General features: G+C 47.9%; 1 protein-coding gene across 3 annotated transcripts in view; it reads left to right on the top strand.

Moving 5' to 3' along the window:
• Positions 1 to 24,855, top strand: part of MAP3K13 (mitogen-activated protein kinase kinase kinase 13) — a 69,476-nt gene extending 44,621 nt beyond the window's left edge. For 2 of the 3 annotated variants that reach the window (XM_036388522.2, XM_036388523.2), the window contains 14 exons: positions 2,287 to 2,861; positions 9,689 to 9,872; positions 10,032 to 10,223; positions 11,068 to 11,226; positions 13,978 to 14,136; positions 15,343 to 15,451; positions 16,029 to 16,138; positions 17,210 to 17,326; positions 17,791 to 17,928; positions 18,909 to 19,623; positions 20,786 to 20,856; positions 22,873 to 23,170; positions 23,825 to 23,922; positions 24,011 to 24,855. In XM_036388522.2, the coding sequence (XP_036244415.1) occupies positions 2,360 to 2,861; positions 9,689 to 9,872; positions 10,032 to 10,223; positions 11,068 to 11,226; positions 13,978 to 14,136; positions 15,343 to 15,451; positions 16,029 to 16,138; positions 17,210 to 17,326; positions 17,791 to 17,928; positions 18,909 to 19,623; positions 20,786 to 20,856; positions 22,873 to 23,170; positions 23,825 to 23,922; positions 24,011 to 24,047 (2,889 nt within the window). In that variant the 5' untranslated portion in view covers positions 2,287 to 2,359 and the 3' untranslated portion in view covers positions 24,048 to 24,855. Of the gene's footprint in view, positions 1 to 2,286; positions 2,862 to 9,688; positions 9,873 to 10,031; positions 10,224 to 11,067; positions 11,227 to 13,977; positions 14,137 to 15,342; positions 15,452 to 16,028; positions 16,139 to 17,209; positions 17,327 to 17,790; positions 17,929 to 18,908; positions 19,624 to 20,785; positions 20,857 to 22,872; positions 23,171 to 23,824 lie in introns of all 3 variants that reach the window. The other variant, XM_036388524.2, reaches the window with a different exon arrangement.
• Positions 24,856 to 27,989: the final 3,134 nt, after the last annotated feature.

The raw sequence follows: 27,989 nt of genomic DNA, 5'->3' as shown, positions 1-27,989 counted from the left end.
TTGTTTTAAAAGGAGTGCTGCTGTCTCATGCTCTCCAAACAATGAGTTTGCTACACCTCTGAAAATTAGGCTGCTTATGTAAGGGCCTAAATAAGGCTGTATCATGCTAGTTTGGAATAATTCCATAACTTTTATATGCCTTCTCTCCCCATGAAGCACATAAAGGGGCATGTAAAGTGGCAGGACACTGTGCCTGAAGGCTTTTTTTATTTGAAACATCTCAGTGTTGGGGAAAGCAATTTGATCTGGGGAAACAGACCTGATATCCCTGAATCTGGGGCTTTGTTCTTGGCTGAGTTGTGTAGTGAAAAGCTCTTCATTCCCTGTAAAACCTTCACAATCAAACATTCCAGAGGCAGAGAACTGTAAAAATGTAAAAGCAAAACCTTACACTGTAGTAGTGTACTCTTGAGAGTCGCATAATAGGAAAGTTATTTTATCCTCCAAGTCTGATTTAATCCTTAATGCACTTCCCAAGGCTTAAATTTGAGACACTGTGGGACACTGTTACCTCAAATTCTAGCCTTTACATTGGGTTTCATGCAGGATACCTGGCTGATGTTTTATTTGCATTGCTTAATATTCTATGTTACAAAAAGCAGATTTCTCTGTAGGTGCAGTGGTCACATTTTGCTCTAGTTTAAACAATCACTTATCACTCCCTGACTTTAGGTGATGAGCTGGGGCTGTGCCCAGGAACACTGAGTTGGGCCTGGCCTGGTGTTTTTCTGAAATTCTGTTCAGGTCTGAAGCATCTTCTTATCTCTGACAAAGTCTGTGATAATAGAACAACTGCTGGTAGTAATTGTACTCTGAGGTCACACTGCAGCTTCCCACGCTGCTGAATTGTCATTGTAGTGCTGGTCACCAGCAGGTCAGGAATAACCAACTCTCCAGCTTCCCATATGGGTCTGATTCAGCTCCTCTACTGGTTTGGGCTGTGCTGCAACCTCTGCCTCACTTGCTGTTTTGCTTTCTTTTAAAGAACAAAGTTTACAACCTAAATAAAGCTTTTATGCAAGCCCCATGTGGTCAGGCAGGATACAGGAAGGTAATCCAGGTTCCTGGCTGTTCCTGTTTGCTGCTGGAGAGGGGCTGAAGCCCAGGGTTTTTCATCCTGTGGGCTGAAGGGCTTATCTCTCCTCTCTGCAGTGACCTCATCCTGAGGAGTCATGGCACTGAGCTGTTCCCTTGCCATTGGCTGTGTCCTACCTGGCCACCTCTTTCTTCCTTCCAATGGCTGTTTGCAGAGCCTGGAAATTTGCACCCACTGTAACTGATCTTACTTTTTAACAAAGTACTTTCTGTTAAGGCCATTTTTTTTGCCCCACTCTCAGCTTCTCATGGAATTTAAAACTGGACTTTGTTCCGTGTTGCAAGCTGAATTCACTTAATTGTTGTGGCCCAGTGTTAGAGCCTCCTGCTCCAGAAGGGACTATCCCAGAACTGTTTTTGTGGTGGGCAGCTCTGGCAGCATGACCCCCAGCCATCAGCCTGGCTCTGTGGGAAGGTGGCACCACCATGGGTTGTGGAAAAAAGACCTCAGTGGAGCATGGAGCAAGAGACGGAGGCACTTCTTAAAAGGGATCCCAGCTCTTGTTTTATGTGCACCCTCCCAGAAGCTCCTGCAGGGGAGAAGTGGAGAGCAGTGCTGGGAGAACAGCAAGGAGGGTCTGCTGTTCTGTGAAACTCAAAGTTTTACTTGCTCATGAGGATGGCTTGGATGTGGTTAGAGAATTGAACATATCTTGCCACAATGGGCATGGAGGGTCAGTCGAAGGTCCAGGATGGTAATAACTAGGTGGGGCTCTGAGGGAGCAGCCACAAACCATCCCTTGGTGGAATCAAGGTACCTGTATCACCGGGCTTTATTTCTCTAACACCTTGTGTTGAGGGTTTGCAGAGGGATCCTGAGCTTGTGGGCTGTGCCAGGCCCAGGAACAGTGGTGGGACTCAAACCACAGCTGAGCTGGGGCCAGCTTCAGTCTGGGAATGCTATGGGAACTCTCTGCAAAGAATCTTTCACGATTTTGACCTTTTGGCTCTTGTATAAAATTGTGGTGTTTGTTTCCTGGGCAATTCCTGCAGTATGTTACCGAGAGTATTGCCTGAGTGGAGTTTCTGTTGGAACCATTTATTTGTTTCTTTTAGGGCAGTAATTATTTACCAAGTATCAGCGGCTGTCTGGAAAGTCTAGTTAATTATCAGCTCACCTCAGTGAAACCGCACGTAGTGAAAATACTTCAATAAAAAATTGAAAGTTGTTCTTTTTTCCTCTTGTTTCAGCTACTGGGCCCACATGTCACATGTGAGTTGTGTCCTCCAGATGCTCTGAGCACCCTGTCGGGCCGTCTCCTTGATGCACACTCACGGCATCATGGCCAGCACCCAGGAGCGCCTGAGCCTGTCTTCCTCTCCCAGCTCCATCGGCAAAGCGTTCTGTGAGGACAAGGACTCGGGGAGGTTCCCCGAGGAGCCCCCGGCCGCCGGCAGCCGCCCGTCCCCGGAGCTGCTGGAGGACGTGCGGGAGCGGGGCTCGCTGCCGGCCGAGCTGCTGGAGGGCGTCAGCAGCCCGGGCACGGCGGCCGTGCTGAGCAGCGTCAGCGAGGACGCCCGCGACCACTTCGAGAACAGCGTGCTGCAGCTGCGGGAGCACGACGAGCCCGAGCCGGGGCTCCCGCAGGGCACCCGCAGCCCCGGCGACGGCGACACCAACGGTGCCGGCGACGATGTGAAGGTGCAGTTCAACAGGACGGGCAGCGGCAGCGGCGGCTTCCTCGAGGGGCTCTTCGGGTGCCTGCGGCCCGTGTGGAACATCATAGGCAAGGCCTACTCCACGGACTACAAACTGCAGCAGCAAGGTGAGGGGAAGCACTCGCTGCTTTGGGTGGGGTCAGGCAAGTGAGCCTGGGCTCTTCCCCAGCTCGCCACGTTTTTGGCCGTTTTTGTCTTGTCCAGCCCTGCCACAGGTTTCCAGGGGTAAATCCTGCACTATGGAGCCAACAGCCATCACGTGTGGCAAAGGCAGCTCGTGAGGTGTCAGGATTTCTAGCTTATCAGAGTGACCCCGAGAAAAGTTCGAAAGTCTCTTTTCCCAGCCCGGCGCTTGAAGGAGTCAGGGCTCTTCATTTCTCGGTCTCAAGGTTGTTTATTGTTTCTTATCTATAAAATTCTTTCTCCTGTCCTGCTGAGGTCCATCCAGCAGGACAGTTCCAGGCACTCTGCCTGCCCTCGGGGTGGTGTTTTGTCTTTATACTAAAAACTACATATACAATGTTTACAATTACTTTCCAATACCCATCACCTATGTTAGACAGTGAGCTTCTACTCTAAACCAATCTGTAAGTGCCAACATCACAGCAGAAGATGGAGCCCAAGAAGAAGACGGAGAAAGGCTGGACACGCCCAGTTCCCTCCATCTGGCCCCCTGAACCCCCCTACCAGAAACCCCAAAATCTACTTTTCCACCCTATGATAACTTCACTATTATTCTACCTAAACTGTTGTGGCTTGCAGATCTTCATGTAAGGTTGGTAATTTGCTCCATAGGTCATAATCAAACCCACAGGTGTTTTGGGCTCTGTGCCAGGGCTTCTGAGCCCCCTGGCAGGGGTCCTGGCCGTCCTGGACAAGCCAGAGGGATGTTCTGGGTTCCCACAGTGAGGGAGTCACAACCTGTTCAGCCCCATGGCTTGGGCCATTGTGACAAGGCCTGAATCTAAGCTGAGCATGGGGATCAGAAAGAATTGTGTTGAAGTACTTGATACAATCCCTGTGTTAATTTCTAATCCCTGTGTTAATTTTTATGCCAGATGGAAAACACTGACATAGGCACTTCCACTTCAGAACCTCCAGGTGCAGGCTGTCCCCGGTTGACCACCAAATAGCAGGAGTATTGCTTCTCTTTTAAAAAGGGTTTTATTTCTTTTCATTCAGGAGTAATTTTCCTCTTTAAAATATCATTTAGTACTTGTCTTTCCAGAAATATGTTTTTCAATATTTATACTTTTTCCATTTGGATGTGTAAGCATAAATGTGTAAGTGTATGTGAGTATAAATACATATAAAATCTGTAGCTTGATAATAAGTGATGTCCCAGTTGACTGCATATATATCTATATATCTATCTCTATATATATTTTAGGGGGTACTGAAAACCAAAGAGCAGAGTATGCTCTGCTGTTGGTGTCTGATTTCTCCCTTAGCACAGGGGGAGGGAGGTGGCAGATGGGAAAGGAACAAGCTGTCATTAGAATTAAGGAGCTGAAACGGTTGAGGCTTATGGAAAATGGGAACAGCCTGGCCATCGCAGTACCATGGGGCAAAGCCTCCTTTGAGCATCCCTCAGTAATAATCAAATGGCTTTTTGGCACTGACAAATTACAAGATACAAGGTCAGAAACCTGTCTGAGTGGTTCAAATCTAAACCCCAGAGGGATAGGGAACAGCTCCTAGTATGAGGGAACAGAGCTGTTAAATAACATGTTGGATGAATTTGCCTTGAAATCAGCTTTCTAGAGTCAGTTGTTTCTAGTTCATAAGCAAGCAGGAAATGCATCTCTACATTCCAGGTGTCTCCTGAACAGCAGCTCTCTGTGCAAGGGTTTGCTTGCTTTGAAATTCTCTGGCACAGTTGGTTGTGTTTTGTTTGCATGTTGTAAATTTGGTGTGGCACATGTGGTTCAGACTATAAATAAAAACAGTGACAGAAATTCCCTGGGGAATTAAGGCTGCTGGGGTGATTGCACAAAGGGTGAGCAGTTTTGGAAGGGCTGTCTGGGTGGGGAGTCTCCCTTGGGAAGGAAAAGGAGGTTCTGAGCAGTCAGATGTTATTCAGAGCAGGCATTGGGCAGTGTCTGTGTGACAGTGCTTTGGGTTGGATGCTCAGTGTTTGTAAGGGAAGCTAAAAATTTCAGAGGAAAGGCCACAGGTGCAGAGTGGCAGTGGCTACTCCCAGCAATTCTCTGTGTGTCCCACACCTGTCCCCACTGCTGTCTCTGAGCTGTCCTGTGCTGGTGTGTCCCTGTCACCTCAGAGTGGTGGCTTTGGGAGAGCTGCCCGTGGGACAGAGAGATCCCATTTCCATTGAGCAGGGCCAGCAGCTGCACTGGAGCCCACAGTGCAATCTGTGCTCTGGTGACCCACTGGGGACACTCACACACCAAACTAAAAGATGGAAGCACTAATGAATGAAAAGGAGCAGCTGAGAGCAGTGCTGGGGCTGGAGGGTGCACACAGAGCTCGTTCCTGTGCACAGGGTGTCTTGCTGCTCCCTGTGGTGGGAGCATGTTCAGAGCCACACACCCAGGGGCACTCTGCTGTTTGCTGCTGGCATCAGGCCCTTCTAAAAGGGCAGATTTGAACTGGCTACAGATGTGGTAAGGCTGAGGATTAATTGGGATCAGCTATATGTAGCTGTGTGGTTGAGCTGCATTTTCAGTGTCTTCATTGTTAGAAAGGGGAGTGAAAAGAAGATTTAAAAAAAATAATTATTTTTTCTTCTGGAGCTCCTCTATTGTCTTATTTTGATGACATCTGTTACCCTAATGGCAGTACTACACTTCTGCTACCCAAGGATAAACCTTTTCAAACTGCTTCTGTGCTGAAACTTGAGGATTTTGTGAGAATATTCATGTTCTCTTTTCCAGATGATCTCATTCTTGCTTCTTGCCACCAGAAAATCATCTTTGTGTGCATTTCATCAGCTACATACAAGCCAGCAGTTCACTAACTGATGTATGTGATTATTTTTATTTTTGCTGTCTTATAGCAAGAGCACAGAGGATGCATGGATTGTGTTTGTGCAAGTGCTGTGTGGCTGAGGAAATGTCTGGGGCTCTTTCAGCAGCAGGGAGAGGATTGTGGTGGCTTTTCATTTCCCTGGGAGCTGCTTTACAGCTTTGGGCTGCTGCCATGGATCTGTGCAGATGATTTTTTCCTCCCTTCTTTATGAGACAACTACTTAAAGCCTCACCCAGGAGTAATCCTTTGTGTTAGGCTGAATCAACAACAGGGGTAGGAGTCCAGTTTGGATTTGCAGCCATGTGGCCCTCCAGAACTTAAAGAGGAGGGAACGACTTTTTACAGGGGGAAGTAGTGATAGGGCAAGGGGAATGGTTTTAAACTAATAGAAGAGAGATTAAGATTAGATTAGAAAGAAATCCTTCCCTATGAGGGTGCTGAGGCCCTGGCACAGCTTTCCAGAGCAGCTGTGTCTGCCCCTGCATCCCTGGTCCAAGGCCAGGCTGGATGGGGCTTGGAGCAGCCTGGGATAGTGGGAGGTGTCCCTGCCTGCGGCAGGACATGGAAGGGAATGGGCTTTAAGATCCCTTCCAACCCAAACAATTTTATTTTGCCTGCAGGTGCTTTGTGGTACTTTCTGCTGCTCCCTGGTGTCCCTGTCCACCTGCTTTGGCTGCCCTGCAGGCCATTCTTTGGGACATGGTGGTGGTGTTGTGGTTGCCAAGTAGTAAAAGACATGGGTCTCATGTCCTTGAGCCCATATTGCCTGTGAAGCTTTGGCTGTGACTTGGTGAAAGAGGGAAGAGATAAGAAGAGCTTTTACATGATTCTGCATTATCTTCTTGTAGAAATTACTGCTTGAGTGTCCTTCCTGACACCTAAATGGTCAACAAGAGGGATCTGCCTGTCCTTCCCTGCAGGACACGGGCTGGGCAGAGCCTTGGTCAGCTGGGAGCTGCTCAGGCTCTGTGCTGGTTGACCAAGTGATGCCAATCACTGCTTGGTGAGGAGTCATTCCTGTGGGGAATGTTTGCTTTTATATTGTTCAGTGCCAGCTGATTATCTGAGGTTTAAGTACTTGGGGTTTGACCCATAAAATCCCTCCCTCCTATGTTTTTCTAGTTGTTTACCCTGATTTCTAAAGGCTATTGGTGAGTGCTTTCTGGAAGACACACTCAGTTCTTTAATTTGCATCTACCAGTTATTTAATTGGGATTGTGGGGACTCCAGCACTTTAAAGCAAGACTTGTTTGTGTTTCCTAGAGACTCATTAGACTTCCCAGCCATTTCCTTTGGATTAAGAAGCTGTGTCCAGGAGCTGCTTTCACCTTCCCTTTCACAACTTGTGTGTTTACCATCATTGTGAGAGTTTTTGTGTCTACCTGGAGAGCAGGTGCCTGTCAGAGGGTGCTTGTGTTGAGGGGGTCTGTGTATAAACCAGAGATGCTTCTTGTCACAGTGCCAGTGCTGGAGAGCAGCCAGTGCTGGGAAAAGCTTCCTCCAAAGAGATTGGTTCAATGGCTCAGGCTGCTCCTGCGTTTCTTCCCCATGGGAAATAGATTCTCATCATTCTACTCAAATGGTTCTTAATCACCTCAGAAACGCAAGTTCTTGTGCAATTCCTGCTGCTATTACACTGTAATTTATTTAGGGGAAGTATCCCACTGGTTTCTTAGGGCCCAGAAGAGTCTGACTACTGCACTGTGTGTTACCTATGGTTTGGCTCTTTGTTCTTCTTGATATTCCCCAAGATGTGGGATATTTCACTGTCACTACACTGAAACCTCTTTCCTGAATTGTGCCCCTGACAGTCAGGATGCAAATGGGATATGGGAGAGCATCTGTGTTCTGAAATAAACACGAGATGACTTTGCAGAAAGAACCACATGAACTTTTGCTTACTTTGCTTACAGCCTCTCTCAGCCTTTGCCATTGAAGAGGGAATATTAGAGGAAGGTGATATTACCTGATAGGGAATACTAAGAGCAAACTAGGGTTCCAAGGGGATGCAGTTATCCATTAGTGCTCACAAACTGTAAATGCCTCATGGAAATGAATGTCAGTGTCCTGTACAGGAAAGACAGACTTCCCACAGGTAAGGATGGAAAGAGACTCTGGACAACGGGGAGTGGCTTCCCACTGCCAGAGGGCAGGGATAGATGGGATACTTGGGAGAAATTCTTTCCTGTGAGGGTGGGGAGGCCCTGGCACAGGGTGCCTAGGGAAGCTGTGGCTGCCCCTGGATCCCTGGAAGTGTCCAAGGCCAGGTTGGACAGGGCTTGGAGCCACCTGGGATAGTGGAACGTGTCCCTGCCCTGTGGCAGGGGGTGGGACTGGACGGGCTTTTAGATCCCTTGATCCCTTCCCCCCAGTCCATTCCATGATTCTATAAAAGAAACAGCTATTTTAGTACAACAGAATAGTTTTGATGTTGCCCATATAAAAATACTGTTCATCAACATGCACAAAAATCACCTCTATTTGCCACCTCCTTTCAGAAGTGATGCATGTGTGAATTAAATTGAAATACAGATCTTGATTTAATCATGAATGAATGAATTTTATTAATGATCTAATTATTTTCATATTTAAAATCTCTTAGTGTTTAAATGTCCAAAGATTTAAATTCCAGTTTGTGTTCAGAGCTGTGAGCAGATCCATGAGCATGGAGCCTTGTGTCTGGGAAGGAACATCTTGCTGGGGGTTGAACTCTGCCCTGCCAAGGGGAGGGAATTTCTGCTGGGGATGAGCAATATTTTTGTTTTTAGTTCAGTGAGCAGGAGGAGTGCTGGGGTCTGGCTCTGGGGGAGAGCAGCTTTTCCATGGCCATGCCAGGGGAGCACAGGAGACAGCAGCCTCTGCCCTGCCTGTCCCAGGAGTGATCCCAGGGAGAGCTTTGAACTGGGATCAGCCCACAGAGAGATGGGATATACAAGTTTCCCTTCAGTGATAACAGTATCCAGAATGAGACACTTTGGCATAATCCCAGCTGCAGCCCTGGGAACATCCCAAAGGCTCAGAATCTGGATGAGACAACCTTTGTAGTCATCTGAAACAGAGATCTGTACAGGTGTGACTTCCTTTTATTTCAGAAATCAGTGGGTTACTTGTTGGCTTTGCTGCTAAATAATTTATTCTCCAAATGTAGATCTTTATTGAATTACAGTAAATAAACAGCTGCCTGCCTTTTATCCTGCTGTTTGTGAGATTTAAGGTAATTTCAAGGTGACTGACAGGGAACAGGGCTTTCTGTTCTGATGGGTACAGCTCTCTTGAAGCAGTTTATACAGTGTCACTGGACCTCTCCAGCACTATCCCTACAAATGTGTGTGGGTACCAAAGAGGAGGAATTGCTTAAGGTTGTTTTGCCTGTTTGACACTGATATACACGATGTTGTTGTGGGAAGGACCTATTTCTGTGCCTGCTGCTGGTGGTTGATATGCTTTGTGTTGGCTATCTTGGTGGTTGCTGCTCTGTGTTTTACAGCCTGCCACCTCTGACTTTTATTTCCTATTTTTGTTTAATTCAGGGAGTGAAAAAGACCCTCAATATTTTTAGATCACTTGTGAATGCTAAATGTTTCTTCTAATCTATGCTTTTCAATGGAGTCACTCACTTTGTTCAGTGTTGGGGTAGAGGATCTCCTCCCAAAATTACCAGTCCAGGGTCCCTGGTATGGTGAATTGCTGCCTTCCAAGCTGAGTGGCTCACACCCTGCTTGGTTAGCAGGGTGGTGAAAAAGCTGGAAGGATGGGAATGAGCAGGCTGGAGGTGGCTGGGTTGTTGGGCTGAGCACATGCAGTGTGTGCCAGGAGCAGATGTCACCTACTCCCTCCAGAAGAGCCCACCGTGTGGTGCAGGAGGTGGCAGGTGCTGCCCTGGTGTGCTCTGACAGTTTCCATGTTCCTGACCTTTTCCATTATCCATTGTTTGCCCTGTGCCCAGACACGTGGGAGGTGCCGTTCGAGGAGATCTCGGAGCTGCAGTGGCTGGGCAGCGGGGCTCAGGGCGCCGTGTTCCTGGGCAAGTTCCGCGCAGAGGAGGTGGCCATCAAGAAAGTGAGGGACCAGAACGAGACGGACATCAAGCACCTGCGCAAGCTCAAGCATCCCAACATCATCGCCTTCAAGTAGGTTGTGACCCTTGTCAGGAGCTTTGCCCAGGCAAGAGCCGTTGGCTCAAGTTCTCTGGGATGGCTTTTACAATCCTGTGTCTAGGACAAAGCGATGGTCACCCTTCCTGTGCAGTTGTCTGTCTGCTGCTCCTCACTGTGTGTTGTCTTTGCCAGGGGAGTTTGCACGCAGGCCCCGTGCTACTGCATCATCATGGAGTACTGTGCCCACGGGCAGCTCTACGAGGTCCTGCGGGCCGGCAGGAAGGTCACCCCGCGGCTGCTGGTGGACTGGTCCACGGGGATTGCCAGCGGCATGAACTACCTGCACCTCCACAAAATCATCCATCGAGACCTCAAGTCGCCAAAGTGAGTCTCAGCTGCTTAAACATCCCTTAGTTTGGGTTCCTCAAGTCACCAAAGTTAAACATCCCCCAGTTGTGGTTCTTCGGGTCATCAAAGTGAGTCTCAGCTGCTTAAACATCCCTCGGTTGGGGCTATTTTTTCCTTTTCTTGAGAAATAGTTTAAAGTTTGGTCAAAAGGCTCTACTATTTTTTGCCCCATGTTGACTCAAAACTAATGAGAGTGAAACTATTGCAACTTGTTGGCACTTAACAAGAGTGGAAATTTTACTGGTATCTTCCGTGATAAATAGCAGTCAGGAGATATTTAATGATCTGATGATATCTGGTCTTTCCAAAAAGTGGGATATTCTGTTGCCTTCTGCCTTTTTAGTTTTCCATCTTATTCTCCTATTATTTCCCTGGTTTTCTGGAATGTGTCTTCCTCGTTTCTCTGTTGCTTTCTGACTAAAATGTTCTGGCTTCTTTATATTCTTATTCCCTAGATGTTTATTACTTCTTTAGTCTGTGACAGTGCATTAAGATAATGCTTTTAGATGATTTGCAGCACAGTTTAAGGTACAGCTTTGCCTCTGGATCCTCAGTTACTTGTTAATTTGCAGTTTTATTGAGATTGATTTTTGACTCGTAGCATTAAGAAATGCATTTAAGGCACAAAACACAACCACCCAAAAGAGAGTGAGAGCTTTTATTGGGGAAAATACAAAATATTTTCTTTTTTACTGCACTTGTGAGCAGTGTGGCCTCATCAACAGGCTGTGTTGGTTAAGAAGGGATTTACTTCAGTGGCTGTTGTGGTGCAAGAAAAATCACAAAGTAGTGATGACTTATTTTTTTTCCCTTTTTCCAGTGTTTTGGTTACACACACAGATGCAGTAAAGATTTCAGATTTTGGTACATCTAAAGAGCTCAGTGACAAGAGTACCAAAATGTCCTTTGCGGGGACAGTGGCGTGGATGGCCCCGGAGGTGATACGGAACGAGCCCGTCTCTGAGAAGGTGGACATCTGGTGAGTGGTGTTCATGGTCATGTACCTTCACCTTCTCTTCAGTCCCTTGGTTTCCCAGCACTTTCCATGTCCTTTCCTCATCCTGTGCCTGAGCATGGTTTGCTCTGTGGTGGGCTGTTCATTTCTCCTTCTGCCTGGTGCCCTGAGCTTTGGTGGGCTCTCATGGAAAGGGAAATGACACAGGTTCCAGCTAAGGCTCAGTGCAGTTTGTGTCTTGCAGGAAGCAAATGCAGAAATTCTTTTCTGTGTCTTTATCCAGCCCAGAGCTTTCTCCTAGTGCTGTGCTCAGGGCCCCCTCAGCAGCCTCCACAGCCAGGGTGGTTTTTCCATCGCTTCTGGTCCTCTTCAGGGCCACTCTGGAGCTGTGGGGAGGCCCCTCTCTGCTCCCCACCCCTTGTGCTTCCTGCACACCAGGCTGGTTGTTGTGTGGGCAGCCTCAGGATTACAGTCCAGTGAATCCAATCCCAGATCCAAGAGGGAGGAAGCAGGATAGATTGTAAGAGTTCTGGAGCTTGTTTCCATCGATGTGGAACGTGCTTTGTGTCCAAATGAACACAAGGAATGGTTCAGTCTCCGTGCTATTAAAAATGCTTGAGAGGGCTTGGCCTTGGAGTTCCTTTGGGAAGCCTCTCCACAGGTTTCAGAGCCCTCAAGGGATCTGCATCTCTGTTTCTGCCTCATTATTTCTGCATAATAAATGTCAGCAGCCAGGACAAATGCCCTTCTCCCTGCTTTACAGCCAGGAGGGATTTTGCTTCCTGTGGTTTTTTAGCTTCAGTTGCTGTCCCTTCCCTGGCAGGGCAGGGAGCTGCTGGACAAAGCTGTGGGTGGTCCAGGGTGCAGTGGAGTCAGGAGCTGCTGCTGGAGTTCTAGCTCAGGCCTGGGCTTGACCTGAAGGGCAAGATTTCCTGCAGGGCAGGTGATGGTGCAGCTGCTCTTGTGCCCACGGTGTCCTGTGTGTTTATTTTGGATGTCCAGGTCACAGCACAGCCAGCTCCTCTGGGAAGAACACTTGGGTAGTTCTGGAAAGAAAATATACCCTGCATTTGTCTGCTGAACCCCTTTCTTTGAATCACAGGATTGTGAGGACAAGTGGTGCTGGATTTCTACCTTCAGCTTTCTGTCCTTTAGAGTGGTTTCTGTTCAGGAATATTTCACAGAACATCCTGTCCAATAAAACCTTTGCTCCTTCCCTCAGTGACGTGGAGATGTTGCTCTTTGGTGCAGTTCCTTTGGAGTTCACAACAGTGGTGATTGCTCAGACTCTCCCTTGCCATCCTCCTTCAAGATGAATAAAAATGATGTTCATGAATGCTGCCAACAAATGAGAACAGTTCCTGAGCTGCTTATATGTCTGCTCTCTCTCATCTCTAACAGCATGCAGAAAAATAAATCTATAATCTTATCAGGAGTCTTGAAGTCCTTTCTCAGTTCTTAGTCATAACAAATATGAAACCAGATGAGCTTTCCCTGGTAGTTTGTCCAGCCTCCTGGATCCCTGCTTTCCTAGAGCTCACAGAAAAGGATTTTTAGGCGAGATATATTCAAATTCTGCTTGTTTGTTGCTTTGTTTTTTTTACATGATTTGAAACCCATGGGCTTTGAAAGTGCAGTGTTTTTCACATGAAGTTATTTCCTGACTGATGGTCATTCAGACCTGGTAGTTTGTCCCTTAGAAGTTCTTCTGTACTTAATAAAAGCACTGGATATTGGTACAAGCCAGAAACATCCTTCTCACCTTTCACCTGGCTCTAGTCTGCAGCTTGGCAGGGTTGGTGTCCCACAGAGGAGTGGGACACAGTGAGCTGGCACATCTGGCTTGGAAATAGGGATGGTGGTGCCTCACCTGTATCACAGCCCCGTTGTTGATGTGCAGTAACAGTGGTGATGGTTCTCAGCAGCATTTTGTTTATCTCTGTATTGACTGGTTTGGTGTTTCTTTGATGTTTTATTGGGTGATGATTGTATACAAAACAAATATTTGCTGTTAAAAATTAAGTTTTGGTTCTTTCTGGTACCTTCACTAAGGAAGAGAAGCAAAGTGAGTTTTCTTAACTACATCTTTCAGTTCTTGTGGGAGATTGTTTCCCTGAGTTCTCTTAAATTTTTTTTTTTTTTTGCTTAATCCTTCCTTTCTTCAGAACAAAAGGAATATCAGATGAGACTTCATGTGCTTTTGGTACTGACAGTTATGCAAGTAGCATTTGTTTCCTAATTTCTGTGTTGCAGTAGTTGTAGTGCTGAATCTCAGACCTTGACACTTTTACCTGGGACTACAGGTAACAGCAGAGGGAGCCTTTGGTTAGGGAAAAGAAAAGAAAACCAGTTAAATGAAATGTAAAAAAGCCACAAAACCTTTGTTGTGTTGTCTCTGTAAGACACTTGTCAGTCTGTGCAGTAGTCAATCATCTGTTCTTACCAGCAAGAACAGTCCAAAGTCTATATGAGAGTAGACTTTGGAGTCTTTTAATTTAAGAGGAACAAGACTTAATCTGTACAGAAAATGTGCTTTCAGGGTCTTTAAAATCTCACAAAGAAGCAGGAAAGGATGGGTGGAAACCAGTGTGGTTTTGTGCTGAAGCAGAGGAGTTACCTGGTGTGCTAAAAACCACTGTTGCACCTACTTGCAGTTTTGGACCAGACATCCCTATTTCCCTGTTTTGCCCAACAAACTGTTTTTTTCAAGCTCCAGGTGTTTCTGTTAACAGCTGCTGTGTGAACTCAGCTTATCGTGGTTTATTTCTTCATCAGGTCATTTGGGGTGGTTTTGTGGGAGCTGCTCACAGGAGAGATTCCCTACAAGGATGTGGACTCTTCAGCCATCATTTGGGGAGTGGGCAGTAACAGCCTCCACCTTCCTGTCCCTTCCACCTGCCCAGATGGCTTCAAAATCCTCATGAAGCAAACCTGGTAAGAGCCTGAACCCCACACAGCACAGACCTCCCAGCAAAAACCCAGGAAAGTCAGGGTGGGAGTATGGAGCCCAGAGCAGAGGACTCTGAAATACTCTCACACTTGTCCTGGGAGAGTTTTAACATTCTGGATTCTGCTTCCTCGTGGCAGCAGGCCTGGATGCCAAGACATCTTCAGGAGCCTTCCCAGAGGGTGTTGCTCTGCTGTAGCAAAGTGGGGGATAAAAGGTGGCTCTGTGGGAAGACAAAAGGAGCTGGAAGTAGGGGTAAAATTCCTTGAGGCCACATCCAGAGTGAAGGGATCTGATTTTTTCACTCAGAAAACCCCTTGTGAGCAACTGACTTCTGGACTAGACAAAGAGAAATACGAGCTTTCCTTCTGGAACACAGATTTTCCAGGTTCAGATATAGAAAATGCTTTCAGTTTCCTCCATGTACCAGATTGGATATTCTTTGTCTTGGGTTTCACACTGAGGCTTTGTCTTTGTAATTACATCTTGACACAGTGTAAAGGGTCTTCCAGCATTTTTCCACTCCATGGGTTTTACCAGCCATCCTCCCCATGGCACAAAGGGGACACCAGGCCAGAGCACGTGTGGATTTCTCCCAGTGGCTGTTTACCCTGAGCTGCAGCAGTGGGGCTGTGGCAGCTCGGTACAACAGAGTACCTACAAACACTTGTATCCCCACCTAGTGGAAGGAGGTGGTTGGTAGGGGAGAGGAGGCTCAAGAAGCTGCTCTTGCCCTGTGCAAGGTGGATTCTGTGCTGAAACTCAAGTGCTGGTCCTTTTTCTCAAAAATCCAAACGTTTTTGTACTTTTCTGTGATCTTTCACTCTGTACTCTCATTTTCTGGTTTTAAACATTTGCACCTCTTTTGTTTCTTCAGAATGGTCCATCACAAACCACCTCTAGCATAATTAAATTGTATTCAGCAAAAGAGAAAACCAGAAAAGCTCCTTTGCTCTAACCTGTCAGCTGCTTGGTTCAGAGAATAGGATCTCGTGAGACCCTTTCAGAAGGGCAGGAGAGGCTGGCAGTGCCCATCCCTCCCCCCTGAAGGGCAGGAGAGGCTGGCAGTGCCCATCCCTCCCCCCTGAAGGGCAGGAGAGGCTGGCAGTGCCCATCCCTCCCCCCAGAAGGACAGGAGAGGCTGGCAGTGCCCATCCCTCACCTCACTCTTGGCTGTTTCTGTTTTGTTTCAGGCAGAGCAAGCCCCGGAACCGTCCGTCCTTCCGGCAGACGCTGATGCACCTGGACATCGCCTCTGCTGATGTGCTGGCTACTCCTCAGGAAACCTACTTCAAATCCCAGGTAACTGGGGAAAGGCTGTAGCCTGTGAGTACTGGAATTAGCTCCAAGGATCTGATTCTGGAGAGTGCACTGAGTAGAGAAATTCTGGATCCATGATTTCAGTTTGAATCTTGGGGAGGAGCAACCTGATGGGTGTTTGGAAATCTTTTATCCAAACTTTCCCATGCTGAGATTTCTGCTGCAGGGCTTCAAGGGGCAAATAGACTCTCACTCTAGACAGGCATCATCATGGGGCTTTCAAAATCATGAACCTTTCTACCTATTTTCACTGCCAAAAGTAAAGAAAATCTTCTCTTAGAAGAAAAAGAACTCTAGGAATTAAAAAAATATTTCTTAGAAAATGTAGATATGTTGTAAATTCTCTGTTTGAAGCACAGAATTGTAAATACCATTTGAAAATGCTGGCACTAAATGTGCTGTGGTGTTGTTACCCAAAATAATTCAGCTAACAAAAATACATTCTCAACCCAAAGCTGTAATTTTCTGCAGACACAAACAACATTGCCCAGGAATTTTTTGTGATACACCTACAGATCCCAATTCTTTGTAAATAGCTAAAGGTAAATTGCTTTCCTAGGCTGAATGGAGAGAAGAAGTGAAGAAACATTTTGAGAAAATTAAAAGTGAAGGAACTTGTATCCACCGGCTGGATGAAGAATTGATTCGCCGTCGAAGAGAAGAGTTGAGGTCTGTTCAGTCTTTTGTGTGTACTGTTTGCTTTTCCTATCCAGCCTTCCCTTCCCAGCTAAAGGAGCCCTCAGCTTGTTCTCACAGGGCCTCCTGCTCCAGCCCCTGACTCTTTTTATTCTCCTCTTGTACTGAGGTTCCCAAAACAGGACCCAGTATTCCTGGTGGTTCAGGCAGCCAAAATTCCTTGTGAACCTGGAAACCAAAATTGCCATGGGCCTGGCCTAGGCCATGAGCACTTGGCTCATGGAATCTGGAGAGACGCAGTGGGAGCTGCTGCTGTTCTTGGGCAGTCTCAACAGTTTGCTCCAGAGAGGGTGGCAAAGGCTTGTGTGTTTCCCAGGGAATATTTCTGCCTGAGAATTGGTGTTTGTGATAACAACACTGAAGCAGAGACATCCATCTCAGTGGGAGATCCATCCTGAGGGTGGCTATGAGCTTTCTCTGCCCTGATACTTTCTTTGGGTTAGTTATTACAGAGAAGTGAACATACTTCATATAAACAGCCCACTGAAATGCATTTTGATTATACCAGCTTAAAAATGAAAGCAGAGGGTTTATTTAAAGAAGGGAAATTGTATCCTGTGATACAAATTTGCAAATACAGTAGACAGGAAACATAAAACTCTAAGATCCCCAGGGAGCTTTGGGTGGCCATGTATTTCAGCTGTACTGGAGCTTGGTGGACACCCTGCTGTTAATGAAATACAGACACATGACTTCTTTCCTGTTTCTGTAGAGGCTGGTTTAGCCTCTTCTTTGTGCAAACAGGCTGATCAGGGTTTGGCCAGAGGGCTCCTGGGTGTGTGTGATGCATTTGCAGCTCTTCTGGGAGAAGTGTTGCCACACTTTCAAGGCTGTTAAACACTTTCTAAACCATACCATGATTTATTGCTGTGTCAGGCTCTTAATCAGTCATCATTCACTGTCAGCTGTATCTGGGATTCAGTGCAGTACAGCTGGCAAATTTGACTTTTAAAAGGCCTTTTCCTAAAGCACCTGTACTTTTCCTCATTCTCTTCTCTTGGTCCCTGGAAGTCAGGCTGGACTAAAGCCTTTTGTGCCTTTCAGACATGCGTTGGATATCCGTGAGCACTACGAGAGGAAGCTGGAGCGAGCCAATAACCTGTACATGGAGCTCAGCGCTATCATGCTGCAGCTGGAGGTGCGGGAGAAGGAGCTCATCAAGTACGTGTCTGGGCATGGTGATGTGAGCAGTCTGCACACAGCAGAGCACAAACAGCCCTTCATTTCTAAACTGGATTGCAGATTTAGTGTCCCCTGACTAACCACAACAGTTAGGGACCTCTCCCTGCTCACCAGCAATTCCCTTTGTAGTGAATTCCTGCAGACCACTGTCAGTGGTTACTGACTTGGAGAAAGGCACCTTCCCATTTGGTGCTGTCATCCTTTGGCCCATGCATGAAGGGAATGGCAGTGCTGCTCCTGGACTGTGTGCCAGGGCCTTGTGCCTGCTACCTGATTTAGAAGGAATTTAGAAGGAGTTTAGAAGTGTCTGTGTGCTTTCCCAGCAGAGCAATGGGATATGTAACGTGTTCCCTGCAGAGCCAGTTCCTGTCCAGCGGGAGCAGCAAATGGAGAGAGACACAACTGATGTGGTTTTCTTTTTTTTTCTTTTCCTGATGTTTCAGGAGGGAACAAGCAGTGGAAAAGAAGTACCCTGGAACTTACAAACGCCACCCAGTCAGACCAATCATCCACCCCAATACAGTGGAGAAGTTGATGAAGAGGAAAGGGGTCTCCCATAAACCAGGCAGCCAGACCAAACGGTGAGAAGTAACAACCCAGTCCTGTGCCAGAGCCAGTGGTAGATCCCCACTGGGCAGTTCCTTCCCTTTGAGCCTGATGAAATGCAGGGTGGGACAAAGGGGTTTCACACTTAAGCCTGGTCTGATCCTCAGAACCATAATTATTTAATGATCTTAAGGTGAAGGGGATGAATCCTGCCATCCCTGCCATCTGGGCAGCTCTCTGGAACCACGAAATCACAGTATGTCTTGGTTGAATGAATTAATTGTTGGTCCATGTGATTTTTGAGCAGGTGATGATGCTTGGACAGGAGGTATCTCTTGTGTTTTCTCAAATTCCTAGCTGTCCAAGATCGTCCTTGACTTGGATGGGAATAAGCAGGGCAAGGGATTGTAGAAATCAGGCAGGCCTCAGGAAGGATTGGATTCATTGTTGAGGAATTAATTTGGGATTTGAGATTTGGGAATTCATGCTGTCCTTTCAGTTTTATCTCATTTGCATGACTTTTAGATAGGGAGATTTTTTTTTTCTAAAAGAGTTGTCTTAGTCTTTACTTTTTTGGGGATTTCCAGGAGTTAGTCCTGATTACAAGTGAATAATCACTTCTGAATTAATATCCCCACATGGCTCTTAGATGAGCAGCCTGATCACCGCCATTGTACATGCACAGAGTGAGAGCCATGCTCTACCCCAGGGTCCTGAGAGGGAGCTATTTTGGGAGAGAACATCAAAATAAGAGTGGAAAAGGAGAGTGTGTGACAGCTATTGGAAAAACAGCAAGACAAGAGTGTAGAGCAGGATGGGCTGAATGGAGAGGATGTTGAGTGGAGAGAATCATAGGGACCAAAATGCAGGAGTCAAGCAGCTGAAGGGGAGGGCAGCCTGTAGATTTTAGGAAGCAGAGAGTGCTTTTGGCTCCAGCTGCCTCTTCCCACCTGGCTCTGGGCCGGTGTCACTTCTTTGTTTGTGGCTTGACATGTAACTTCTCCTTGTCTCCCAGGCCAGATCTACTGAAGTCAGAGGGCATACCCAGCACAGAAGCAGCATCCAATGGCTCCCCAGTCTCAGGAAGTCCCAAGATGTCAACCCTGAGTGGCAAAAGCCGGTACCGCAGCAAGCCCCGGCACCGCCGGGGGAACAGCAAAGGCAGCTACAATGAATTTGCAGGGATTTTGAAAAACCAGCCAGCGCAGGATGATGCCCCCCAGCCCGGCCCTCCCCACGCCCCCGCAGCGCCGCAGCAGCCCGGGCACAGTCCCCACGGGCAGCACTCGCGGCTGCACGCCCACGGGCAGGACATCGCCACCTGCGCCAACAACCTGCGCTACTTCGGCCCCGCGGCCGCGCTGCGCAGCCCCCTCAGCAACCACGCGCAGCGCCGCGTCTCCGGCTCCAGCCCCGACCTCATCTCCACCGCCATGGAGGCCGACTGCCGCCGCGGCCGGGACAGCAGGGACAGCACGGCCGAGCGCTGGGAGTGCTGCCAGGCGGATCCCTACGACCCCTGCCTGCAGTGCAGGGATGAGGACAGTGGCCAGGCACAGATGGCGGCTGTGGAGCCAGGCGGGAGCCGCCCCCAGTCCCCCGCGTCCCTCTACGAGAGCGCGCAGTTCATGGAGAAGCTGGAGGAGCAGGGCACGGCAGTGTCCGCCCTGGGCACTCCCCAGCACTTGGCTTCCTCAGGGCTGCCCTGCAAAGCGAGATCCCTCCAAAAGGTGAGGACGGACCACTGCCGTTTGAAGATGTGGTTTTGGTAGGGCCTGGTTCTGTTATGTGCACTTTCGCCAATTGGTTTGAGTTGCAGCTTGTTCTACTCAGTTTTTGATGTTGAAACAGTCTCAAAAAGCTTTAAAGCCTTTCTCCAAATGAAGGGATAAATGCATTCTTTAAATTGTTCTGTAATATCATGTGAGAGTTTGTTTGAGAATCTGTGGTGCTGCTATGTCTCGAGGCAAAGATTCAACATTTCCCATGGTCTTGAAGACATCCCTTTTGCTGCACCTGTCAGAAATTGCCCCCCTACACTAAAAGTTATAGTTCTCCTGTATTTTGTGAAGATTTTGCAAGAGTAAAAAGGAGATTATGACACAGTTGTACAGAAGCAGCTCTTTGTTCTTCCTGCTTCCATCCAGGTGGTGAGAGAAGTAAGAACCAGTTTGAGTTTAAAGGGCAGGAAATCTGAGCCTGGCTGGAAAAGTCAAGAAAAATAATGTAGTTACTAGACCAAGAGTGTGGTTTGGCCTCAGCATGATGGGACTAGGACCTTGTTAGACAAGGGGATGGGATGAGATAAAGGCTTAATCTGAATGAGGGGCTGACAGGTTGGATAGGATAGAAGGAGGCTGTAAAGAAACAACAGTGTGGGGGTAGATTTGGATGGGAGAAGGAGAATAAAAGGCTCTGTGTTCACTGAGTATGAAACAAATCCCAGGTTCTCCTAGTTGGGGAAACCCATTGGCAAAGGCTGTGTCATCCTCCATCCTGCTCTATTGATGTGCTGTGGTAGAAGAGGATAAAGCCAAGAGTGCCAAATCAGCTCCATAATTTATGTGGGTTTCCATGTGATACTCATTATTTGATTTGCTTCAGTGAGAATCTGGAACATTCTGTACTCCATACCTGCTGAAATACTCCAGTGTATTTCCCAGTCAGTCACTCCAGATTTGGGAATAGCAGCCTTGAGACTGTCTGAAACAGCCTCCTAGTTGGCAATGTCTGAGTCAGTGTTCCTGACACACAGGCCGTTTTCTGGTCTGGATTCTTGCAGCCTGTGGATTTTGCACTGTTTTGCAGTGGCTTTTTCCTGAAGGACCAAGGGGTCAGATATGTTTGAACTTCCCCAAACATGACACCCTTTTTGTCCTTGTTTTCTGCCAGAGCGGGGATGAGTCATCAGAAGAGGAGGAGGGCGAAGTTGACAGTGAAGTGGAGTTTCCTCGTAGACAAAGGTAAAAGGTGAATTCACTCTAATCTCTCTTTGGTGGGACAAAACTGAGGAGAACTCTCAAAGCACCTGCACACCAGCACTGAAACTGGTGAAGGTGCTGGCAGAAGAGCAGAATCCCATTCAATGTGTCCCATCCACCTTCAGCTGATCTCTCATGTCCACTCATTGTTCCAGCCAGTCCTGAGATGTTCTCTCTGGCCCAGCTTTCCTGCTGGCTTTCCTGCAGGCTGTTAGCAGCACAACTTGATCACACTTGATAATGTTATTCTGCCTCTGTAAATGAGCTGCTGCATCTGTTTCACCAGGATCAGACTTAGTGGACGTGGGAACCCTTTGTGGGCTACTCCAGTGTTGTTTATTAATTGTTGTTGCAGTGGGTCAGACTCCAGCCTGGCACCTTTGTAGCTGAATTCAGATAAGATTGCAGAACTAGGAGACAACAGCAGATCAAATTTGATGGTGTTGCCTGTAAAATAAGAGTTAGGGGGAGTGTTCCTACATAAGCCTGGGGACCAGCAGGATTTACAGTACTATGCCCAGGGAAACATCATGGACTTGGTGCTGCAGCTTCATGAAACAGCTGCTTCAAGTGCAGGAGTGATCCCGTAGGCAAACAGGCTAAAGGTTTGATTCAAAGGACCAGAGAAGAAAATAAAATCTTGTCTCCTGTCATGTGCATTCACAGCACACCCGAAGCTTAAATCCTAATGCTCCCTTCATTGCCCCAGCTCAAAGACCACAGTAAAGTTTGAAAAGGTTCTGAGAAGTGTGACAGGAGTGGTTAGGGATGGTTTCTGTAGAAGAGGAGATTAAACCCATGTGAAATGTTTCTCTAGCAGGAGGAAAGGCAACACCGGAGGTGCATGAAATTGTAATTTATGTGGAGAAAATAGACAAGGAATGATTCTTCACATTCATAGTAGGGGCAGCCAGTGAAGCAAACAGGGTAAAATGAACAAAAGGAAGCGCTTTTTCCATCCAGAACATTTTCAGATGTGCAGCTCATTGTCAAGGTGTGCTGTGGAAATCAGAGCATGAAGAGCCGTAAGTGCAAAATTTCTGGAGTACGGATCCATCAGTGACTGTTAGCATTGTCATCTGGGTTTGAGCTTCTGCTAGGAAGTCAGATCTGCTGAATGGTACAGGCCAGGAAGAGATGCCAGGAGAAAGCAGGCTCTGTCTGCATACCCCGTTCTCATACTTCTCCCAGATTATTCTTTCCTGCCTGAACTCACAGAGTCACTGGGTTGGAAGAGACCTTTAAGATCATCAAGTCCAACTCATGCCCTGACACCTCAACTAAACCATGGCACCCAGTGCCACATCCAGTCATTTTTTAAACCCATCCAGGGATGGTGACTCCACCCCCTCCCCAGGCAGACAATTCCAGTACTTTATCATGCTTTCCATAAAATACTTTTGCCTAACATCCAACCTAAATTTCCCAGTTGCCCAGTACCCCCAGGTCCCTTTCTGCCTGGGCACTGTCTAGCCACACTGTCCCCAGCCTATAGCATTGCAGGGGGTTATTGCAGCCAAAATGCAGGACTGGGCACTTGGACTTATTAAACTGCATCTCATTGGACTGTGCCCATCCATCCAACCATTCCAGGTCTCCCTGCAGAGCCCCCCTACCTTCCAAGAGATCCACACACAATCCTAGCTTAGTGTCATCTGAAAATTTACTGATAAAAGACTCAATACCCTCATCCATGTCATCAATAAAAATACTAAACAGAACTCCACAGTATAGCCTAGCACTTTAGGAAAATGCACTGGCCAAGAAAAATATGCTGCAGGGCAGATCAGCTAACAAGGACATACCAGACAGGATAGAAGAGATGAATTTAAAGATGCAGGTCTTGAACTATATCATTCAGAAGGGGTAGAATTCTGTAGCTCCAGGATGTGGAAGGCACTCCACAAGGCCTGGTGTAGCAGAGCAGTGAACACAGCACCCAGAAAGTTCCCTGTGACTGCCATCCAAGGTGAGCACTGAACTTCTCCCTGTTTGCAGACCCCACCGCTGCATCAGTAGCTGCCAGTCCTACTCGACCTTCAGCTCTGAGAACTTCTCTGTGTCGGATGGAGAGGAGGGGAACACAAGCGACCACTCGAACAGCCCGGATGAGCTGGCCAACAAGCTGGAGGATGAGCTGGCTGAGAAGCTGGAGGACATTTTGTCCCAGACTCCAGAGATCCCCATTGAAATCTCCACGCAGTCGGATGGGCTTTCGGACAAAGAGTGTGCTGTGCGGAGGGTCAAGACTCAGATGTCTCTGGGCAAACTTTGTGCAGATGAACACAGCTGTGAGGTGAGTTGGTTATTCCCTCCTCTTTCTACTCAGTGGAAAAAAACTGCATAAATGTTATGGAAAGGAATCCAGGGACCAGAAAGTTGGAACACTGCCTAGAAAATGCTGTGGTAGGTGTACTATGGCAAAGCAAGTGCTGCAATATCCAGTCTTCCTCCTGCTTGGCAGAAGAGTGGGTGGGGGAAAGTAGCACAAACAAAGCTGAACATAATGTGCTGGTCAAGATGAGTGTGATCTTGGGAGCCCATCAGATTTGCAGTTGCGTTACGTGGGATAAAAATACATAATGAAATGGAGTGGATATAAACTGCCTCAGACATATCCATTGGCAGCCTTGCTGACAAAGCTGGGATGACTTTCTTCCTTTCTCTGCCTTTCAAGTGTTTGGGAAGGGGTAGGGCAGAGCCTGCTGCATGATCTCCTCACAACTCTGTGTTTAAGAGTGCTGTGACCAGGTATTTCTGTGCTGTCCCCTCTCTTAGGGGAGACAAGTGACCTTTGGTGGGGCAGTCGTGTGCTGTGCCCTCTCCCATGTGTGCCATTCTCCTCTGCAGGTGGTGACCTTTACCTGGCTGCTGTGACAGACTGAGATGTGTAGGTGATGTGCAGTAGAGGAATGGTGCTCAAGTCGCCCCCTTTCCTTTTGTCTTGCAGAACCCACCACAGTTTGGAGAATCAGACTGTGACTCTTCTGAAGGGGAGTGTTCTGATGCCACGGTCAGGACCAATAAGCCCTGCAGCTCTGCTACTTGGTAATACAGATCTCCCCCAAAGCTTCCTGGTACTGGCATTTTGATTTCCCTGAGATTCCACTTCATTCCCCTTCATCACACTTTACAGGAAGAGAAGATGCTTCTCCTTCCCACCCCAGGAGTGATTTGCAATAACCCGAATCTCTGGAAAATGTCCAAATGAAATTAATTCTCTTTGAGCATTTCAATCAAGAATGGCAGGGATGTATTTTATTGAATAATCTAGTTACTGTAACATGGATATTTATTTTTTTGACATTTTAACACTTTTTACTGTAAAGAGTGGATTGTATTTATAGACACACAGACTTGTTGCAAAAAAAAAAAAGTTCAGAAAGCAAGCACACTACAGAGAAACATCCTGGGAGTCCTGCCTGGACAGCTTTGTGTACAGACGCGGGGGATTCTCTTGCTGCTTGCACAGGGGACCAGGCCTCGTGGCCCTGAAGATTGGAGAACAGATCAAGAAAACTAAACCACTCAGTCTTATCAAATGAGGAAAAGCAGAAAAAGACCTGATTGTAGGGTCACCTGTGAACAAAGTGTTTTCAGTATAACCAGCTGGGTCATTTTTAATCAGAAGGTGGACATGTTCCTGGAGAAAACTGGTACTGAGGTGCTAACAACCAGGGTCTTCTGAGTCGATACATCCCCAGGAATGTAATGATGGGTTTTATTTTAAGGATTTTTAGTTTCTTTTTTTAATCAGCATTTTGTTGTGAGATCCTGCAAATGTATTCTAACCTCGTCCTCTTGAGAATTGGTATCAGAGCACTTCTTACCACCGTCCTTGCTTCACTCTGGGAGTGTCAACCTCCAGCTGAGCAGGGAAACCTCTCTCAGATGCAGTGTGCCATTTCCCAGTTTACTTCCTCCTCTTACCTCCTGTCTGTTTCAGTCAGTCAAAGAAATCAATCAACTCAGTGTTGGCCAAGCAAGGACTTGCAAAGCATGGAAAGCACATTCCGCAGAGCCCGAGCACTTCTGGGGAGGACGCTGGAGACGCCTGGAGTGGACTGGGAGAAGCAGCCTCTCACCTACAGCAGCATCAAGAACCAGCAGAGGGCTGTGTGTTGAGGGGGAAGACTGGGAATCGCTGGCCTGGCTGAGAGCATCAGCCCTGCCCTGTCTCCTTATTCACTGTACATTCTTGGAAGCATTAGCAGCTGCCTGCCCTTCATGGCAGGCCTTGTGCAGGGAATCCTGACATGGCTGTGGCACCGCTGCGTCTCGGGTGTGCCCCGAGGCCTCTGTTTCTCCTCCAAGCTGAAACTCTGCAGGTGCAAGTGAGGATAGTACTGGTATGTGACAGGCCGAGGCATTGGCAGATGAGAAAAATTTGTTTTCTGATAGAACTCATAGTGCCTTCCCTTCAAACACTACTCTTCTAAAACAATATTGAAAGAGAACAAAACGATAGAGCACGTTCCCCTCCCCTTCCTTAGTTGATGTCCCCCTGCAAGAGCTCTCCCTCTGCCCTTCCCAGTGTGCTGGCACAGCCAGCCAGAGGTGAATGGCAGGAATGGACCATGGACAGGTACTTCTGTTGCTTTGTTTGTTTACATTTTATGTTAAAATATTGGTTTGAACTTAACTGTGGTAATTTATAGCCTCATGGCAAAGTGAAGGAAAATGTCTTACTTATACAGAGAGCAGTATTGTATGAGTTAAATTATCCCATATTTTTAAATTTTTGTAGCTGGACTACAGACAGATCTTAAGTTATGATGTTATTTTATTATTTATTATCATTTCTGTAGATCAGAAGGTTGGCTTCACCGCTAGCACAATTGTAATCTCTGTGTGTGATGTTACCTTCTCCCTGCTCGCCAGAGGGGTGGGAGCAGAGCTGGGCTCAGTGGCTGTCAGGAGTTGCTGCCTCTCGTGATTTCCAGGGATGCTTTTACTCCAGGGCAGAGAACAGAGAGGGCTGGATGCTGCAGTCAGGTTCCTCGTGGGCAGAGCTGCAGTTTGCTCACGTTGCTGATGGTTGGCAGCCACTGAACTGGTGGGAATGTGGGAAGGGTGGTCAGGGAGTGAGAGGCTTTTGAACTGATCACAGAGTGAATAACTGTGACAAGAGTTCCCTGGCCAGAGCATCCAAAACGATGTCAGGGAGGAGGGCAGTTGCCCTGGGCAGTGGGTCCATGTAGTGGATCACCTGGGCAAGGACCAAACAGGCTCCTGGAGAGGGAGTGACCTGCTCACCCTGCTCTGGGCAGAGGCAGAACCCTGTGAGGAGTGAAGTTCTTTCCTGGCTCCTTCCCTCTCTCTTCCCACCCTCTGTTTCTCCTCCCCAATGTTCTTTGTCTCTCAGCCAGTGGCAGGAGGAGCCGGCAGGGCCAGAGATGGCTTTGCTGTTGTGGTGTGAGAGGGCGTTTGGTGGTGCAGATGGTTACTCAGGAGGCTGGTGGCCAAGGTGTGGGAATTTAGCAGTGGAGAACTGTGTGCACATAACATCTTGTGGTGTAAAGAGAGCTGGAGAACTGCCATCAGGTGTCCCCATCAGAGGATGGCAAGCCCTGTGTCCCTGGATAGACTCTGCTCAGACCTGGCAGGCTCTGGGAGACCCATTGGCAGCACTGGTATCCTTGGGCAGTCCCACAAACAGCCCCAAAGCAGAGCTGCCTCCAGCTCAGGCCTGTCACTGTCCCCAGGGCCTCTGGCCTGTGGTGATCCAGTCCCTGACAAACAGATTCCAGAGGGATTTGGGCGCCTGTGGTCTCTTCGTAGGCTCCACCATGGGATGAAGCTTCACTGGGCTCGCAGAGCTTTGGTGTTTGGGATTTTGAGACTCTTCTGGGCCAGCTGTCCTGGATGCAGCTGATTCCTCCCCATCCTTGCCTGGGCAAGCATAGCTGCCCCCTCCAGTCTGCCACATTTAGCTCTATTCTCACACCCCCGGGTCATTGCACCGTTCCAGTCCAGTGTTACTGCTCCTCCTGCTGCTCCTGCCCCTGCATCCCTCTGGGAATGCCACTAGGGCAGCCCTTTCCCCTGCCCATGGAGGTGCCACCTCAGCCTCCCCTGCACACCTCCCATGGCCTCGCTGTGTGTGGGCAGAGCTGGCTCAGCACCCCCGCATTGCCGGGGTGGTTGCTGTCAATTCTGGGGGGGTTGTGTAGGATTTTCCTTAGTGACACCTCCCTGGATTGCACAGACACAGTCCCCACATTGCTGTATTGGCACCTCTGCTATGGTTCCTTGCACGTCCTCTCCTGGCAGGGTCTGGGTTGAGAGGTGCAGGTGAGCCTGCTTACTCCTTGTAGTAACAGCGCATTCCAGGGCCGGAGTAAACTGTGGGTTTCCTTTCCAGCATCCCGAGTTCCCTGATCCCGTTCTCGTGGCTGCTGACAGCTCCTGAACACTAGCCTAGATTTTCTCCCAGAGCTGAATGTTGCCCTCCCCACTGTCGTGTTAAGTACCCATTTCATCTTGGCCCTGTCCAGTAGTGTTCATCCCCTCCTCCCTGCTCTGTGGATTCCTGAGACAAACTTGATTTTTTTTTGTATTGACCAGTGTACAGTGATGGAAACAAGAATGACTATCAAAGCAAACAATGCATGGAATAAAAAGCCAGTGTACTTCAATGCTGTAGGCTGGTTTGGTGATCTGGGAATGGGTTCTCATGGACTTTGGGATGATGTCATGAAGCTCTGGGGTCTCCCATCTGCCCCCTTCCATACCAGGAAGGTTACTTTATCATCCAAGTGGATCTCCTTATGGAGAGCAAATACCTAAACCCCAAGAGCAGAGTATCATCCCAGGGGGAGGAGGGTGGTGAGGCCCTGGCACAGGTTGCCCAGAGAAGCTGAGGCTGCCCCTGGATCCCTGGAAGTGTCCCAGGCCGGGCTGCATGAGGCTTAGAGCAACCTGGGATACTGGAAGTGTCCCTGCCCATGACAGGGGGTGAAACAGGATGGGCTTTAGGATCCCTTCCAACCCAAACCATTTTGCGATGGCTATGTTCTCCACAGCTGGGACAGAGCCCACCTCTTTATTTGGAATTCTCCTAGTTATACAGGAGCAAATGTGTGGGTTTCAAGGTGCTTTTCAAGGACAAATCT

The sequence above is a fragment of the Molothrus ater genome, chromosome 10, assembly GCF_012460135.2.
Source record: "Molothrus ater isolate BHLD 08-10-18 breed brown headed cowbird chromosome 10, BPBGC_Mater_1.1, whole genome shotgun sequence".
NCBI classification, from domain to species: domain Eukaryota; kingdom Metazoa; phylum Chordata; class Aves; order Passeriformes; family Icteridae; genus Molothrus; species Molothrus ater.
This window is presented reverse-complemented; position numbering and strand designations above follow the sequence as displayed.